At 40.8% G+C, this 17,105-nt stretch overlaps 1 protein-coding gene across 1 annotated transcript; it reads left to right on the top strand.

Moving 5' to 3' along the window:
• The first annotated feature begins 13,320 nt into the window (after nt 1-13,320).
• On the top strand, nt 13,321-16,191 carry LOC115406015 (nuclear factor 7, brain-like). Its single transcript, XM_030115862.1, has one exon. The coding sequence runs from the start codon at nt 13,453-13,455 to the stop codon at nt 14,875-14,877; it is 1,425 nt and encodes a 474-aa protein (XP_029971722.1). The 5' UTR covers nt 13,321-13,452; the 3' UTR covers nt 14,878-16,191.
• Nucleotides 16,192-17,105: the final 914 nt, after the last annotated feature.

Here is a 17,105-nt window from a genome sequence, read left to right as displayed (position 1 = left end):
GATATCTACCCGAGCCCCAACTGGACCAGCAGAGATTGCCTGTAAGGCAGACAGAGAATCTGAATATATATAAGACGCTTCTGAATTGTTCCTTTCAATCCCTTCCAAGGCACACCTAATGGCTAACAGCTCGGCAGTAAACACTGATATATGATCAGAAACACGCACACTTTTGCCAATTTTATTATTGCTTGTATAAACTCCAAAACCTGCCTTTCCAGAAGAGGGATCCCTTGACCCATCTGTGAAAATATGATAAGAATCGTTTTTATTCTCCACAAATTCATTTATTCGAGCACTTACTTGACTTTTATCTAATCCCACAAAATCCAGCTGGACCTCAGGTTCTGGCAGAAGCCAGAATGGGACAGGAGACCACACTGATCCCACCACTCTTCCTTTCTCTATACCCATCTGCCTCGCCATCTTACAGACAGAATTTAAAAAGGACTCTTTTCCACTACTCTTCTCAAACTCCCAGCAGTTTTCCAAAAGACATTTAGCAGAAGACTTATGCTTAAGTCCGGCGAGTCTAACCCAGTACTGGAGTCCCAATTTTCTCCTCCTAAGTGTAAGAGGGGTCTCCCCCATCTCAACCAAAAGGGCAGGTATAGGTGTAGTCCGAAACGCTCCACAACAAACTCTTAGGGCTTTTGCTTGGACAATATCCAACTTTTGCAAGGTAGTTTTAGCTGCTGCTCCAAATACAAAGCAGCCATAATCCAATGTTGCTCTAATCATTGCTCTATAAACCATGTGCAATGTTGTCCTGTCTGCTCCCCAATCACTGCCAGCCAAACTTCGAAGGACATTAATTATTTTTTCACATTTTTCTACAGTCTTTCCGATGTGTGTATGATACGTCAACCTTTCATCCATCCATAAACCCAGAAATCTGAACACCTTAACCCTTTCTAGTGGCTGTCTGTATAAGTGCAATGTCATTTCAGGAATTTTCTTTTTAAGATCAAAAATCATAAAATTACTTTTTGATGTCGAAATTCTAAAACCCCACATGTTTGCCCAGTGTACCACCTGATCTAACGCTTTCTGAGTTTGCCTCAGTAGAAAGTTGACATTTCTGCCACCGTACCAAATCGCACCGTCATCTGCAAAAAGGGATTTTCCGAAGGCTGGACTAACACTTTGAAAAATATCATTTATCATTACATTAAATAAAACAGGACTAATTACAGATCCTTGTGGCGTCCCATTCAAAATACTCACGGTGTTTGAGGTTTGATTGCTTATTCTTACCTGAATTGTTCTGTCTTTAAGAAAATCCTTTATCCAATTGAACATCCTGCCTCTGATGCCAGCATCAAATAGTTTTATTAACAAACCCTCTCGCCACATGCTATCATAGGCCTTCTCAATGTCGAGGAAAACGGCCACTAAAGCCTCTTTTTTAATAATTGCCCTTCGAATATCTCGATCCAACACTGCAACAGAATCCATTGTGTTCCTGCCAATTCTAAAACCGTTCTGATAATTCACAAAAAAATCATTCATTTCTAAAAAGTACACAAGTCTATTAGTGACCATCCTCTCCATCACCTTACAGAGAACTGAAGTCAGCGCAATAGGTCTGTAAGACAAAGGAGAGGAGGCATCCTTTCCTGGCTTCAAGACTGGAATAACCACAGCGTGTTTCCATACCTTTGGTAATGTACCAGCCTCCCATATGTAGTTAAACAAAGCAAGGATCTCCTCAAGCACTAGGTCATCCAGATGCTGCAAAAGCTTAAAACTTATCTGGTCTTGGCCTGGCGCGGTGTTTGCTCCAGCCTCAATCGCCTCTTTGAGCTCCTTGGGAGAAAAATACATATTATAAGAACTATTATCATCGCTAGTAGAATTAAGCTTCCAACCATTAATTTGCTGAACCTCATTTCTAACTCTAAGACTATTCTCCTCTAAAAACTTGGAATTATGCACATCCTGAAATACTTTAACACACATATTAGCCTTTTCCTTACTAGAAATTGCCTCCAAGCTCCCATTTTTTAACACTGGAATAGAAGTATTAACCATTTTCCCCACCATTCTATGAATCCTTGACCACACTTGCTTAACTGGCGTTTTTGGCCCTAATGTGCTACAGAATTCTCTCCAGCTTTTCTTTTTTGCGTCTTTAATTGTTTTCCTAGCCAGAGCTCTGCACCTTTTAAAATCTAAAACATTTTCCATAGTAGGACATTTTCTTAATCTCTTAAATGCTTCAGTTCTTTTCCTAACTGCATCATTACATTCCTTGTTCCACCACGGAACAATGGCTCTATGACGAAGCTGTTTTCTGCAAGGAATTGTTTCTGAGGCTATTTTCATAATCATAGATGAAAGAGAGTCACACATTTCCTCAATAGAGCCATCACTATTTACATTAGCCACCCCTACATTAGTCCCTGTCCTAAATTTATCCCAATCTGCCCGTTTGAAGTCTAACCTAGAGGGTCTTTCAGAAGATTCAGTCACAAGGGTTTTATCAAAGATACTCATCACTGGGAAATGGTCACTACCAAGAGAGTCTCTATCTAAAACTCTCCATTCTGCCATCCTGGCTAACAATGGACAAGTAAAAGCAAGATCAAGGCAAGACATCTTGTTCGTGTTAATATCAATACGAGTTGGGGTGCCATCATTTAGCATTATAAAATTACTCCTATCTAAAAACTCTTCAACTACAGAACCATTTAAGTCTCTTTTATGGCTTCCCCACAAAGGACTATGGGCATTAAAATCACCTACCCAAACCATCAATGTGCCGGTTATTCTCGAAATTTTATCAAACTCTGTTAATGCCAGATGCTCACCTGGATTATAACTATTAACTATAAAAATCTTCCCCACAGTGCTCCACACCTCAGTAATTAAACATTCAAAAGAAACATCACACTCACAACGCTTATACTGAACTCCTTCCTTGATGAATGTGGCACACCCACCCCCAGTTCTACCTTCTCGATCCTCGCGTAAACAGTTGTACCCAGGGATTGAAAAATCAAGGCATGGTTTCAGCCATGTCTCTTGTACACACAAGATGTCTGGTTTAACTTCACAATCTTTAATAAACTTCTTAAACTCCTGCCCATTAGCTATTAGACTCCTGGCATTCCATTGCAGGATGAGTACCATGAAAAATCACCTAAACATCGTCATTAAGATCACTCTGATCCATATCCGACGTTTCCTCTCCCCATTCCCTAGCTGAGCGAGATGTGGATTGACTTAACAGAGTCACAGACTCATGACCTTCTTTCATGTAGTTTGACAGTGACAAGGGAGCGTAGTCCTTCAGCCCCAGGAACCTGTTAGCAGAATCTACCACACAGCTGATTAAATCTGATTTCGAGAACTTTGTGCGGGAATCATACATTACGTTTACAATAAAAGCCAAAAAGGACTCTTTATTCACCACTATCAAATCCTGGTTAGAAGAATGAGGGGAAACTTTATTGGCCACTGGCTCACTCAGAGAAGCATTTGACAGCCGGGTTTGAGATTTTGTCTCTACTCTCTTCACTGCGTCCGCGTAGGAAATCTTGTATTGCTCTTTTACTCCCATTACTTGCTTAGCTTTTGTGAATAGCTGGCACTCCTTTGAGGACGCCATGTGACCTCCACCACAATTGCAACATTTCGGAGTAGACACCTCACATGTTGAAAAATCATGATCTCCCCCACATTTTCCACACCGTCTGTTCCCTTTACATGACGCAGCCATGCGTCCAAAGCGCTGACATTTAAAGCATCTTACAGGGGGCTTCACATAGCTTTTGACAGGGTAGGATAAACAGCCTATGAACACTCTTTCTGGCAAACTAGTGCCACTAAATGAAATCAAGACAGGGGCATTGGGGTTCCCACCTTCTCTAGCTTTAAATCGTTTGACATCACTAACAATACCACCTCTAATGTTTTCCTTGATTTCACTCTCTGATATGTCAGCACAAACGCCATAAATGACACCCTGTACTATTTCTCTTTTCTCAATCACAGTGGCTACCACTTTCTTGCTGGCAATTTTCACAATTTTACTCACTTTATCCATTTGATCTTTACTTTTGCACATTACAATAAGCGCTCCACTTGACAGCACACGAGCATCGACACCGTCACCTACAGCTTTCAAAGACTCAGCAATTTTTAGTGGGTTTACAGCTCTGAACCCGTCCCCAGTCTGATCTTTTATCTTGAACATCACTTTATATTCATCCGAAGCTTTTGCCATTTTCAACAAAGGATTACCTTCTTTCTCGGGCGAGGTGTCCGATCTACGTTTGCCAAATGTTTTAGAAATTACCTTGCCCTTTGCGCCTTCTAGGCTTCCCCTCCTTCCACCCCCAGATGAGGAGGCCATCAAATGAGTTTTTAATAGATACTAAATAATCGGAGAACGAAGTACGCTCGATCAAACAACCCGCGACTGAGAGCTTCTCGCAACGTCACTTCCTCTCTCTCCACCAAGCTCCTCCTAGGGAGAGAATTGGCGCCAGAACGCTTCTTATAAAGGGGTGTGTTGCACGTATTATGGCACCCAAACAAAAGTTCCACTTGCTGACTAAGCGGTATAAACAGTCAGGCATTAACTAAAACAAAAACAACCAAACAAACAAACAAGAACCAGATCCAGATCCAGATTTTGTGTAATTATTAATTAAAACAAATATACATATTCCAAACACATACACATATACAGCTGCATAATTGACCCTGTTACACTAAATTATTGTAAAGATGATAAACATTCGTTAAAACACTGTTTCTGATTTGTGAAACGTGTTGGATTTGTGAAAATAGAAAAACATTAAATAGACAATGAAAACAGATCCAATAATCTAAACAAATATTTACTTTAAGCACAAGTGACTCATTTTGAAAACCAAAGGATCAGTAAAAAAAAAACAAAAAAAAAACATTTTTCATCATTTAAAATCCACCAGAATACAGGAGATCACATCTCAATTCCTAAAATTATCCCGGAGATCGACCTCCAAACCTTCCCCTTCGCCTTCAGTTATAAACTCTGACTTTTGTGGGAAACAGGATCATTTACATGTTTTCACTGTATTTCAAAGCTAAAGTGTGAACAAAATGTGCAACAGCAGCTTAAATATATGTTCAGCCCACGACTCTGGTGCATTGAAATGAATATCTGCAGTGATTTGAACAGGAAAAGTTCAGTCAAATGATTTTTTTTTTTTTTTTTTTTTTTTTTTTTGCTTTAACCCCTGTCATACATGGTGGCAGTCTGGCTTTTTGCTGTCTGTTTTGTACTGCCGTGTCTGCTTGGTTACTGCATTGACGACAGGCCACATTGCTTGTACGCTTAATGTCCTGTCTGGGTTGAGCATGTGTGACTTGCAGGCTATTCAAGGTTTTGTGGATTATTTTCCAGGATTTTAGAGATTTTACAGAGGATTTTTGTGCCTTTTTGAATGATGCGCAGGATCCAGACCATCCCACCCCGCTCCTCCAGAGAAAACGCCCTGCAAATGTCTGGAGCTCGCTCACTCGAGCTCATAGCCTACTGCTTACCTGTGTGTGCACGTCGCTGTTTACAGCACTCTTAACACTCTCAGCCATGTTCGAAGTCCGTGGTGAAATCAGGCCAGTGCTGAATGGTTGAAAGTGGAGACTCATTCACATGCGCAGCCAGCTGAGCTAGCCAGATGACTGAGAAAGCTGAAAAAGCTCTGTTTCTGGCTCTGAAGCCGAAACATCAGCTGGAGGATCAGGAACAGCAGCTCTGAGGAAGGAGAGAACAGCTTGAGTTAGAAGCTGAATTAGCTGCAACATCTGGTAAAATAATCTTCCAAGCGTCTCACTGCAAAAGAGGAGCAGATCGTGTGAACTGTGATCTAGAAAAGGTAAACCCACAGCCAACATCCAAAGCTGTCAACCTTTTGACAAAGGACAATGAACCATCCATATTAGATGCACATCCCAAGTAAACTACTCCCAATTAATCCAAGTCAAAACGTGAAAGGAAACACTTTTGCCACCACAATGAGTCTGGCTAATCATGATGACTTAGCAATTCATGGGAAAGTTGCAAGGAAGCAGGTTCAAACATGTGTAGCTCTTGTCAGCACTCATTGGAGGAGTGTTCACAGCTTAATAAGAAGACGCAGCAGGAGAAAATCAACTTTCTATTGGAGAAAGGAAATTGTTTTGCCCCCCGGTGTACTGGACACATGAGCAAGAATGGAGAAAGGCACTTGAATTATGAAAGGTGTGGCAAAGGTAATCCCAGTGGCCAGTTGTGAAGTCTGCAGTCTTCATCATACAGAACAGAACACTTCTGAACCAACAACATTCATGCCTCGCAAAATTTGGGCTGATTTCTCCACGGTAATCTAATTTTTGAAAAACTGTTTTCGTGGTTTTTACAAGCTGGAAGTCCAAATTGTGAAAAAATAAACAAATAAATAATTGATATCATTTAGATTGTGGACTCTAAATCTAAAATCCACGAGAGTTTAACTTTTTTTTTTTAAATTTACCTTTAGAAACAAACTTTTGAAGTATATTCAAGGTTTTTTAATGGTCTGGATCCATCAGCTCTCTTCACAGCAGTAGTACTAACCTTTGGCCGCTAGATGTCAGGATTCATCAAGCTTTGAGGCTTGTTTCCTGTCAGATGGTTTCCACTGTGGATTGTTTTTAGTTATCAGATGTTGTGTGTTTGTGTTGTTTCAGCTCGCTGCTCAGGAGACCCAGTCTGTCGTTCAGACCCTGAAAGGGGAGACCTGGAGACTCTTTGATTTCACCTTCCAGCACGTCCAACTCCATCAGGTGTCAAGTTGCCACAACATGAGCGTCTGTTTCCATCCAGACGTTTCTTCTTGTCTTTTCTCCTTGAAATGCTTCAGAGGCTCCTGTTGCGAACAAGAATGTAATTTCTGTCATTTCTAATATAACGTCAGTAATGTAGTCGAAATTTGTAAAGATTTTTTTACAACTTCGCTTGACAGAGAGGATCGAACCATATATATCCCCAATTAACGGCTATTCCATCCATGATGCTTTTTTTGATGGATAAAGTGTTCAAAATCTTTTCCAAGAAATATGTGTATGCACATTACAATTCGCGGCAGGTATTTAATTTGGAAAGGATTAAAAAAAGCCACTCCTTAATATAATAACTTTTATTATGTTATTGGCAGAATGTTGTTCTAATGGCTCAAACTTATTTCACTGTAATTACATTCTCGGTTTGTAACGAACACACCGTTCGTTACTGGTAACATGACACTCCACTGTACACTGAGCACTTTCTTCTCATCCACAGAACACTTTAAAATGCTCATAGCACTTTTAAGGAAGTTAATTTGCACATAATAAAGAATTTGCACAACGATTGTCATTTTAAATGTTTTATTGATTGAAAACTGTTTGCCTGTAGGTCTGGTCAGGGTGTGTCGCCTGTGGTGATGGCAGCAGACCTGCAGAGGAAAACATGACAAATCACAAACAGAGGAATGTGCAATATATGAAGCTTTTTTTAATTGGCTGCTTTTTTAGATGTTGGTGTGCATGCAGTGAATATGAAAATATGAAAAGGTGTGTGTGTGTGTGTGTGTGTGTGTGTGTGTGTGTGTGCGTGTGTGTGTGTGTGTGTGTGCGTGTGTGTGTGTGTGTGTGTGTGTGTGTGTCGAGGACCACAGCAACATCTTTTTAGATCAACTCTTAACTGTCTCAGACTGGAACAGAAAAAAAAATGTTTTGTATATTTGAAATGAGTCCAGTAGGATTTCCCACTGAGGATCTTTTTTTACTTGATCCAGAAAGAGACTCTGAGCTGCTGTGCTGCTTTACATCCAGTCATAATGATAATAATAATAGGTTTTATTTGTAACACACTTTACATTTGAAACCAAATCTCAAAGTGCTACAATAGGCACAGGGTTAAAAAAAAAAAAAAAACAAGCACAGGGTTAAAAACATTACAATACAGCATACTTTAAAAGCAACATTAGTGCTGGTGTGCCTTTCTAAAAAAGGAGGTCTTCAGTACTTTTTTAAAAGAGTCCACTGTCTGTGGGGCCCTGAGGTGTTCTGGGAGAGCGTTCCACAGACGGGGAGCTGCAGCTTCAAAGGCCCGGTCCCCCATGGTTTTGAGTCGAGTCCTGGGCTGAACCAGACGGTGCTGCTGGCCTGACCGGGTCCGGGCAGAGGTGTGTGGTGTGAGCAGTTCAGTGAGGGAGGTGGGGGCCGCACCATGCAGACAGTGATGGGTGTGCAGGAGGATCTTGTACTCTATACAGGCCTGAATGGGAAGCCAGTGGAGTGTGTGAAGGATGGAGGTGATGTGCTCATGTTTCCGCCCCTCATCAGGACTCTGGCAGCGCTGTTCTGTACATACTGGAGCTTTTGGAGGCTCCTGCCAGAGATCCCGATGAGGAGTGTGTTACAGTAGTCCAGCCTGGAGGAAACAAAGGCGTGGACAAGCTTCTCTGCAGCAGGGAGGGAGAGGGAGGGACGTAGTCTGGAAATGTTACGGAGGTGGAAGAAGGAGGTTTTGCAAATGGAGGCGACATGATTGTCAAAAGAGAGGTGGGGGTCAAACTTGACCCCAAGGTTTGTAACAGAGGGAGAGAGGAATGGTGTGACCAAAGAATGAAACAGAGGTGAGAGGAGAGGAGCAGAGCTGATGAGGAGTACCGCTTTGAATGGCTTCTTTTTTTTTTGAGCCATTAAGCTGCAGGAAGTTTTGACTAATCCACGCCCCTATATCCTCCAGGCAGGAGCTGAGGGGGGAGACAGAGGGGCCAGGAGAACTGCTGGATGAAATTTTGATGTCGAGTTGTGTGTCGTCAGCATAGCAATGGAAGTTAATTCCATGCTTGCTGACGACTCGACCAAGGAGAAGCATGTATATGGTAAAGAGGGAAGGACCGAGTACGGAGCCCTGGGGGACCCCACAAGTGACGGTGTGAGGCCTGGATTCTGCCTCCCCCAGAGCCACGTACTCCGTCCTGTCGGTGAGGTAGGAGTGAAGCCAGTGAAGGGCAGGACCAGTGAGACCGATGTAATGCTGGAGACGGTGAAGGAGGATGTTGTGGTCAAACGCAGCAGAGAGGTGGAGGAGGATGCAGGGACGTGCGCCCCGAGCTTAGGGGAAACTTTGGGGGAAAAAGATAGGGCTTTGTGAGCCCTTTGAGTTTATTGCTGGACTTTCCGCCTTGTGCGCCGTTTTCTGTTAAAGTTTATTAGGAGGAGCGCTCGAGTGCTGGGTTGCTTGTTTTCTGTTGGGGGGGTTTGTTAGAATAAATGCTGCTTATGTTACCAAATCTTATAATCTTATATATATAACCAAATATGGCTGATTGTGGAAAAGAGTTGTTTGGAATTACCTGGGCTATTGCTGATGAGGGCGGAGTAGTGATCTGACCTGGCCTTGGAGGGGGCTTTTGCATGTGATCTGCGATGTTCCCGGTAAGCCAATTCATGCACCGTCAGGCCAGATTTTCTGTCGGCACGCTCCAGGACACGGCCGGATCTCTTCATCAGTCTCAGCTCATTTGTGAACCATGGAGCAGAGCGGGAGAAGGTTGCTGTCCGTGCTTTTAGCGGGGCATGAGCATCCAGCATGGAGGTGAGAGCTGAATTGTAGAAGTCCATTAAGTTCCTGACAGTTGAAAGTAAAGAGGGGGAAAGCTGTTGCAGATGAGAACGGAAGGAAGAGGAATCATCAAATCTGTTTTCACAGCGTCTTCCTTTGGTTTGAGGATGTTTCTCAGCTGAAGCAGGAGACATTTCTCCTCTTTTCTTTGTTCTCTGATGATTCAGAAGCTGAGGATCAACCCTGAAACTTCTTCTGAGCGTAGTTTCATAGTTGTGGTTGTTGTTAGTTGTTGCATTTTACACTTTGAAAGTGTTTATTGGTGATGTCACTTTCCTTGAATAACCTCAGTTCTAACTGGTGGCGTCCAGCCACAGCAGTGAAACAGTGTGAGTCCCTCTGCTGGAGGGTTGTGTTGTCTTTGCTCCACAGCTTTCACTACAGTCGTGCTGTTTCCTGTCACTGTGGGCCTCACAGCACAGTAACACACAGCAGAGTCACTGACTGCAGCTGACATGATCTGCTCCTCCACTGGCCTCTGAAAGAAATTATATTATGAAAAGAGGATAAACGAGATAAAGAATGATAGTAAGAAAGTATGGAGTGCACTTAACAGTCTGATGGGAAAGAATCATCAACCGACTCCATCTTTTTTGGAGACAGAAGGATATTTTCTCACCAAACCAACCGAGATAGCAAATTACCTAAATAATTATTTTATTAAAAAAATAAATAATTTAAGAAATAACTTTCAAGACATAGCTAATGAATCATCATATTCATTAATAAGAGATAAAATAATGTTATTGGAAAAATTGCAAATTTAACTTTGATACTGTAAATATTAGTTATATAGAAAATATGTTGAGAAATTGTAAAGATAAGCCACCAGGTATTGATGGATTGGACGGTAAACTTCTAAAAATGGTGGCTGATTTGATTGCCCCAGTCTTATTAACCAAAGTTTGAAAGAAATGTTGTGTCCTCAAGAATGGAAAAAGGCAAAAATAACACCACTGCCAAAGAATGCAAAACAGTCATTTTCTGGACCTAATAGTCGTCCTGTAAGTCTACTGCCTGTGTTAAATAAAATAATGGAGACTGTGGTCTGTGAGCAAATTAGAACTTATTTTTCCTTAAATAATTTAACCACGGATTACCAACATGCATACAGGAAGGGCCACTCCACAGCGACTGCCCAAGCTCAGATGACAGATGATTGGTTAATGGATATAGAACAAAAGAAATTAGTAGGAGCAGTTATGCTGGACTTTACAGCTGCTTTTGATATTATTGACCATGAAATATTGATTAAAAAGTTAGAATGTTATGGGTTTTCACAGTCATCAATGTTATGGTTGAAAAGTTATTTAACAAATAGAAAACAACAGGTTTTCTTCAATGGCAGTTACTCTGATGAGAGGGAGGTCAGCTGTGGAGTGCCTCAGGGAGCTGTTTGGGGCCGTTATTATACACAATCTATACAAATGATTTACCACTAGTACTAGATAAGGCTACTGTATCAATGTATGCAGATGATTCTACAATTTGGTTGTCGGCACCTAAATGCTCAGAGCTAAATACGTCCCTACAGCAGGAAGTGCTATCTGTGGTGGAATGGATAAGGAAAAATAAGTTGATACTTAATTATTGAAGACAAACAGTATTATATTTGGTAGAACATATACTTTACAAGAACAGCCTGAATTGAATCTTTTTATAAATAATGTGCCTGTAAAACAAGTGCAAGACACAAAATGACTTGGTGTTGTGTTAGATAATAGATTATCATGGACTAGACATATTGATAAGATGGTATCCAAGATGGGAAGAGCTGTTTCTGTTGTGAAAAGGTGTGCAGCTTTCATGTCACTAAGTGTAATTAAACTAGTCTTGCAATCTTTAGTATTATCAGTTCTAGACTACTGTCCAGTAATCTGGTCGAGTACGTAACAAGAAAATATAAAAAAGTTGCAAATTGTACAAAATAGAGCAGCAAGAATAGCTTTGCATTGTGGTTACAGAGCAAATATCATAGCTATGCACAAGTGTTTGGACTGGTTATTGGTAAAGGAAAGATTATTGTATTTGTTACTGGTTTTCTTTAGAAACATTTTAATCACAAAAAAAAACGTCAATCTTGAATAAAAATGTATATTTTAGTTCAGCTAGACAGCTATGCAACCAGACATGCCACCAGAGTAAATTTTACATTACCTAAATCAAAAACAAATACAGTTAAACTAATGGTTATGTATAGAGCTATGCAAGAATGGAATAAACTACCAGAAAACATTGCACAAGAAAACAGCAAAATAATTTTCAAGAAGTTGGTCAAAAAACATCTGTGTATAATAAAGACTTAATATGGCTCAACTGGAATCACAAGTATTACTTAAAATTGCACCTTTGCAACAGAAATGGTTCCTGGCATAAACAGTAAATGAATGGGTGACTGTCAAATCTGATTTGAATTTTAATTGTTACATCAGGGTTTTTGCTTCAAGGGTGTTTAGGTGTAAGATGAAAGGGCAAAAGATTTGAGTTTTTGTGTGACCAATGTGCATAATATGTGTGGATCTACATAGATATATGTGAATGTTGTGTGTCTCTGCTGACCAGGGAGAGGTCTTGTATTGTTTGTTTGTTTGTTGTTGTGTGATGTATTTTTTGGTGTTTTTGTTTTGTTTGGAATTTGTTTATGGATTGTTTTGTAGATAATGTGGCTGCATTGACACATTGTGAAGATGTTGTATGGACTCCAGGAAGAATAGCTTTTGCATTGCCATGCTAATGGGGATCCAAATAAATCAAATCAAATCAAATCTGATCAGCTCCCACTTTAACAGACAGTCCAGAGTTTTCTTCTTTCACATGATCTTCCTGGATGTTGTTGCTTCCAGTGAAACTCTTCCTTCACAGCTGCTTGTCTTCAGGATGAGTCAGACAGAGGAACCCAGCTGCCTTCTCTGTCCAGTGGACTCAGTTCTTCACAGCTGAAGGAAGAGATCAGTCTTTAGAAGATGATCCTTTCTCTGCTTTTCATCCATTCATTCAGTGACCTGCCTGCTGCTGTCAGCTTGTGCACTAAATCCATCTGCCTCTGTTTCAGCTGCTCTCACAGTGTGTGTCTCTGCTCTTCACACACACTGTTCCTTCTCTGTTTGACTCTTCATCTCCTCCTACATCACTGACTCATGCTGACTGTTACTCTCACTGCATCAGTCTGGAACTATCACCACAACCCTGCAGCTTCATCTCTTATTTTCACACATTTCCTTGACATATTTGCAGATAAAGAAAAACTCTCTGCTTTATACTGGATGATATAACTCTCCACTTTTAAAATGTGGTGGAACAGTTCATTGAACTATTTATGGTTTTTAATCATTAGATGACGAAACATATTACTTAAAAAAAAGTCCTAAGATCTGATTATACTGAGAAATTTTCAGTGAATGAATGAATTCCCAAGAGAAAAATAAAATTGAAACAGGCTGAAAGTGAGTGGAAGTAATAAACTAAAGAACCAGGCTGTCCAAACATTTCATAAATGTCTGAGTTATGAAGAGTTTTCTTACTTCATCATGTTTTTCTTTTTGTAAAGGCTGCTTATGTTCACTCTGCTGTGGCTCTATTGTGGTTTTGTTGCTGCAGCTGTTTGATCTCTGTACATATTTACAGCAGTGATCTGAATGTAGTTATGATGACTGTCTGTTGACTCCTCCCATGAGTGAAAACGAAAGTAAAAGTATTTTGTTGATCGGAGCAGCGACTCGTCTTAGGCTGTGAGATTTCTACTGAAAAACACACAACTGGAGGATTTTAGGTGTAAACCTGAAGAGACTGTGAGCTGGTGAGTCCTGCTGAAGGTTTAAGAAGAAATGGCTGAAAAATATACTGCTGTTGAGAAGTTCCTGACCTGCCATGTGTGTTTAGAGACATTCAGAGATCCTGTGTCTCTGAGCTGTAACCACAGCTTCTGTTCAAGCTGCCTGAAACAATTCTGGGAAAAAACTGGAAACAAAAACTGTCCGATTTGTCAAAGAAAATCCTCCAAAGACAATCCAATTGTGAACTTTGCTCTGAAGGAGCTGGCAGACTCCTTTGCTGGCAGACAGAAATCTGGATCATCTGAGGGAGAAGAGAGGGACAAGGAGGAGGAGCTGGTGTGTCGTGAACACCAAGAAGAGCCCAGACTGTTCTGTGTGCAGGAGCAGAGAGCTTTGTGTACTGTCTGCCATTTTCCTCATGACAGCAGCCACAGAGTGATTCCTGTAGAAGAAGCAGTGAAGGATCTGAAGGAGACGCTGAGATGTGACTTCAAGTCTCTGCAGGACAAGAGGGAGAAATACCAACAGCTGCAGAAAACATACAGGGACGTGGTGAAAGAGTCCAAGAAGCAGCTGGCGTCCACAGAGAGGCAGATCAGAGCCCAGTTCAACAAGCTGCACCAGTTCCTGAGAGAGGAAGAGGAGTCCAGACTGGCAGCTCTGAGGGAGGAAGAGGAGCAGAAGGCAGAGCGTGTGAGCAGAGAGATGAAGAGGATGGAGGAGCAGATCTCCTCCCTCTCAGACTGCATGGCTGCTGTTGAAGCAGAGCTGCAGAAAGCCAGCGGGGCGTTCCTCAGCAGCTCCAGAGACGCTCAGAGCCGAGCCAGAGCCCAGTGCTCACTGTCAGATCCACAGCTGCCCTCAGGACTGCTCATAGATGTGGCCAAACACCTGGGAAACCTGTCCTTCTCAGTCTGGAGCAAGATGAAGGACCTGGTCCACTTCACTCCTCTCATTCTGGACTCAAACACTGCATTCTACTGTCTCTACCTGTCTGATGATCTGACCAGTGTGAGACGTGGAGACACTCAGCAGCTTCCTGATAATCCAGAGAGATTCACTCAGTATAGTAATGTCCTGGGCTCTGAGGGCTTCAGCTCAGGGAAACACAGCTGGGAGGTGGAGGTGGGAGATCATCCAGACTGGATTGTTGGATTGGCTAAAGAGTCAGTTGACAGAAAGGGAGCGATAAAAGCTTCCCCAAAATTTGGAAACTGGTGTTTATGTCATCGTGATGGAAAATACAGTAATGGTGATGGTCAGCCAGTCAGAGTGAAGGAGAGTCTACAGAGGATCAGAGTCCAGCTGGACTATGACAGGGGGGAGGTGTCCTTCTACGACTCTGGAGACCTGAGTCACATCTACACTCACAAAGACACTTTCACTGAGAAACTCTTCCCTTATTTTCATGTTGGAAAATCTGCTGGAGCCAAAACCACGACTCTCACCGTCTGTCAGGCTGAGATTACTCTGTGATGTTCAGACAGGTTCACACATTTAGAACAAACTGAAGAACAAAAGAAATGAGGAGAAAGAAAGTTTGATCTGATTGAAATAATTGGAAAACTTTTCCAGTTAAACACGGGCTGACACAAGTAAATCATCAAATATCAGTTTATTGCCTCTGCAATGCAGGCATCTCATGGTTTATAAACAGTTTTTTTTTCTTGATTGTATCAGTTCTTGTTTAAATTACTGATTTAAAAAGATTAATTTAAAACTATTTTCTTCATTTTTCCAGGATAAAACAAATCATGTAACATCCCATGAAGTGTTTTGAAAAGATTTATTTGCATTTTGTATTGTCAGGAAAACACAAACACATAAAAAATATCAACTAGTGTCAATAACGAAAAAAAAGTGTCCTCAATTTTTGTTCTTTCTGGTCAGTGTAATGTTTTGTTTCTGAAAAAACTGCTGCATTGTTTAAGTTTCACATGGAAACAAAAAAAAGGAATTAAATATTTTCTATATGAATATATTTGTTCTTGTTATGTTAAAGCAGTATAACTCTTTACAGCTCTGTGGCTTTTAATTTGAAAGATTGAAACAAGCTTAAAATACTTCAACTTCCTCCAAACAGCCTCTTGAATAGATTTGTACAACATTTCCTTTCCTGACGATCGTCTCACTCGACAAACCTGAAATCTTTCTTTTCCTGCTGGTTGGAAAAACTCTCTGAGTCACTGAAAGGATTTAATCCAGACATGATTCATTGATCACAGTTCAGTCTTCTGCTGTCTGCATATTGTCCATGTTGGTGTCAGGATCATGATCACTTTGTAATATATTGTGATTTAAATCTTTTGTAACGGAGGAGCCTCATCACCAGATTATTTTAGATGAACTGGACTGATTGTGATCCACAGTTTGTTTCTTTGCTGCTGTGTTTCCGTTTTGTTCTGTTTTAAATGGGACGGTTTCATGTCTTCAGTTGTTTTCCTGTTTATTTGACCTGAGATTTTGATTTCTCTCCTCTCATTCTTCCTGCTTTAATAAGTTTGCTGTATTGTACTTTTGATAAGTCTGGAGAATCAAAGCTGTTGATTGTAACTGAAGCTGGTTTCAATTGTTCCCAGTCTCTGTTTTTAGTCCCTGCTTCATTGTCAGTGGACTTTCTGTGACTGTTTATTGTTGTTTTTCTTTATTTCTCTCCACATTGATGAGGATAAAGATTTATTTGACCTTTGTTAATTCAGTAACAGACGACCTTTTTTTAGAGCCATAAGGTCCAAAACCAGCATGAAGATGATTGAATCAGTAATAAAGTGAAGTTGGAGTGAAAACGTGGCTTCCTGCTGATGAGTGTGTGTGACTGTGTGTTTGTCCTGTGATGGACGGCTGAGCCGTCCTGCTCCCCTGAAACACTGAGCTGATAAAGAGGAGGAAGAGAAGGACACACTGAACACACACAGCTTTGTTCCATTTCAAACAGAATGAATATGAGCAGCACTAACTGTTGTGGAGACCGTCTGCAGAGTCTTCCTTTCTTTCAGAGTCCACAGCTCCCAGCAGCCCAACACAGGCTGGAAAGACTCAGAACATCAGTGAAAGCTCACCGCCTCCTTCTGCCTTCTTTGAACCAAGCTTTAATAATAATAACAATAATAATAAAATAATAATTCAATCAATTCAATCTTAACCAGCATTTTAACAATTTTCTCTGAAATGATTTATGAAATGAACTTTAACTCTCAAACAAAAATGCAAGTTGCACTTATTTATTCACTTAAACTTCCATTTCCTTAACTTGGCTCCCACAGCCAGTGAGCATCAGCTCAGACAAGCTCATTCAGTGTATAAGAAAGCTTTAAGGAGAAGCCTTCAGCCATAACCCCCACAGTCTGACCTCAGGTTACTAACTCTGACTGATCTTGTCTCTGAAACTGTAACTTATTGCAAAACGTTTATTTTAATTATTCAAGACGCCCAACTGAATGATCTTTTCAAGAGTCAGTAAATAGAACTTGACTGTCATCTATGGAGCTCACTGCTGTTTTTATGAACCACATGAGCAGTGAAAATGACAGAAATTCAACATGTCTGTTATAACAGTGCTCATATTGAGTTGATGCTTTTAGTGCAGTTGTATTTAGATTATGTTTAACTATCTATTAAGCTCAAGTTCGTCCTGACTTGAACACTTTTTGGTGAGTCTTGTTGCTATTTTCTGTAATAAATTCAGAGCAGACATCCACGTCCAT

The sequence above is a fragment of the Salarias fasciatus genome, chromosome 18 (genome assembly GCF_902148845.1).
Source record: "Salarias fasciatus chromosome 18, fSalaFa1.1, whole genome shotgun sequence".
Taxonomy (NCBI): Eukaryota; Metazoa; Chordata; class Actinopteri; order Blenniiformes; family Blenniidae; genus Salarias; species Salarias fasciatus.
This window is presented reverse-complemented; position numbering and strand designations above follow the sequence as displayed.

Excerpts from the sequence above, each read along its gene's own strand:
- LOC115406015 (XM_030115862.1), top strand. The coding sequence starts at position 13,453 with ATGGCTGAAAAATATACTGCTGTTGAGAAGTTCCTGACCTGCCATGTG.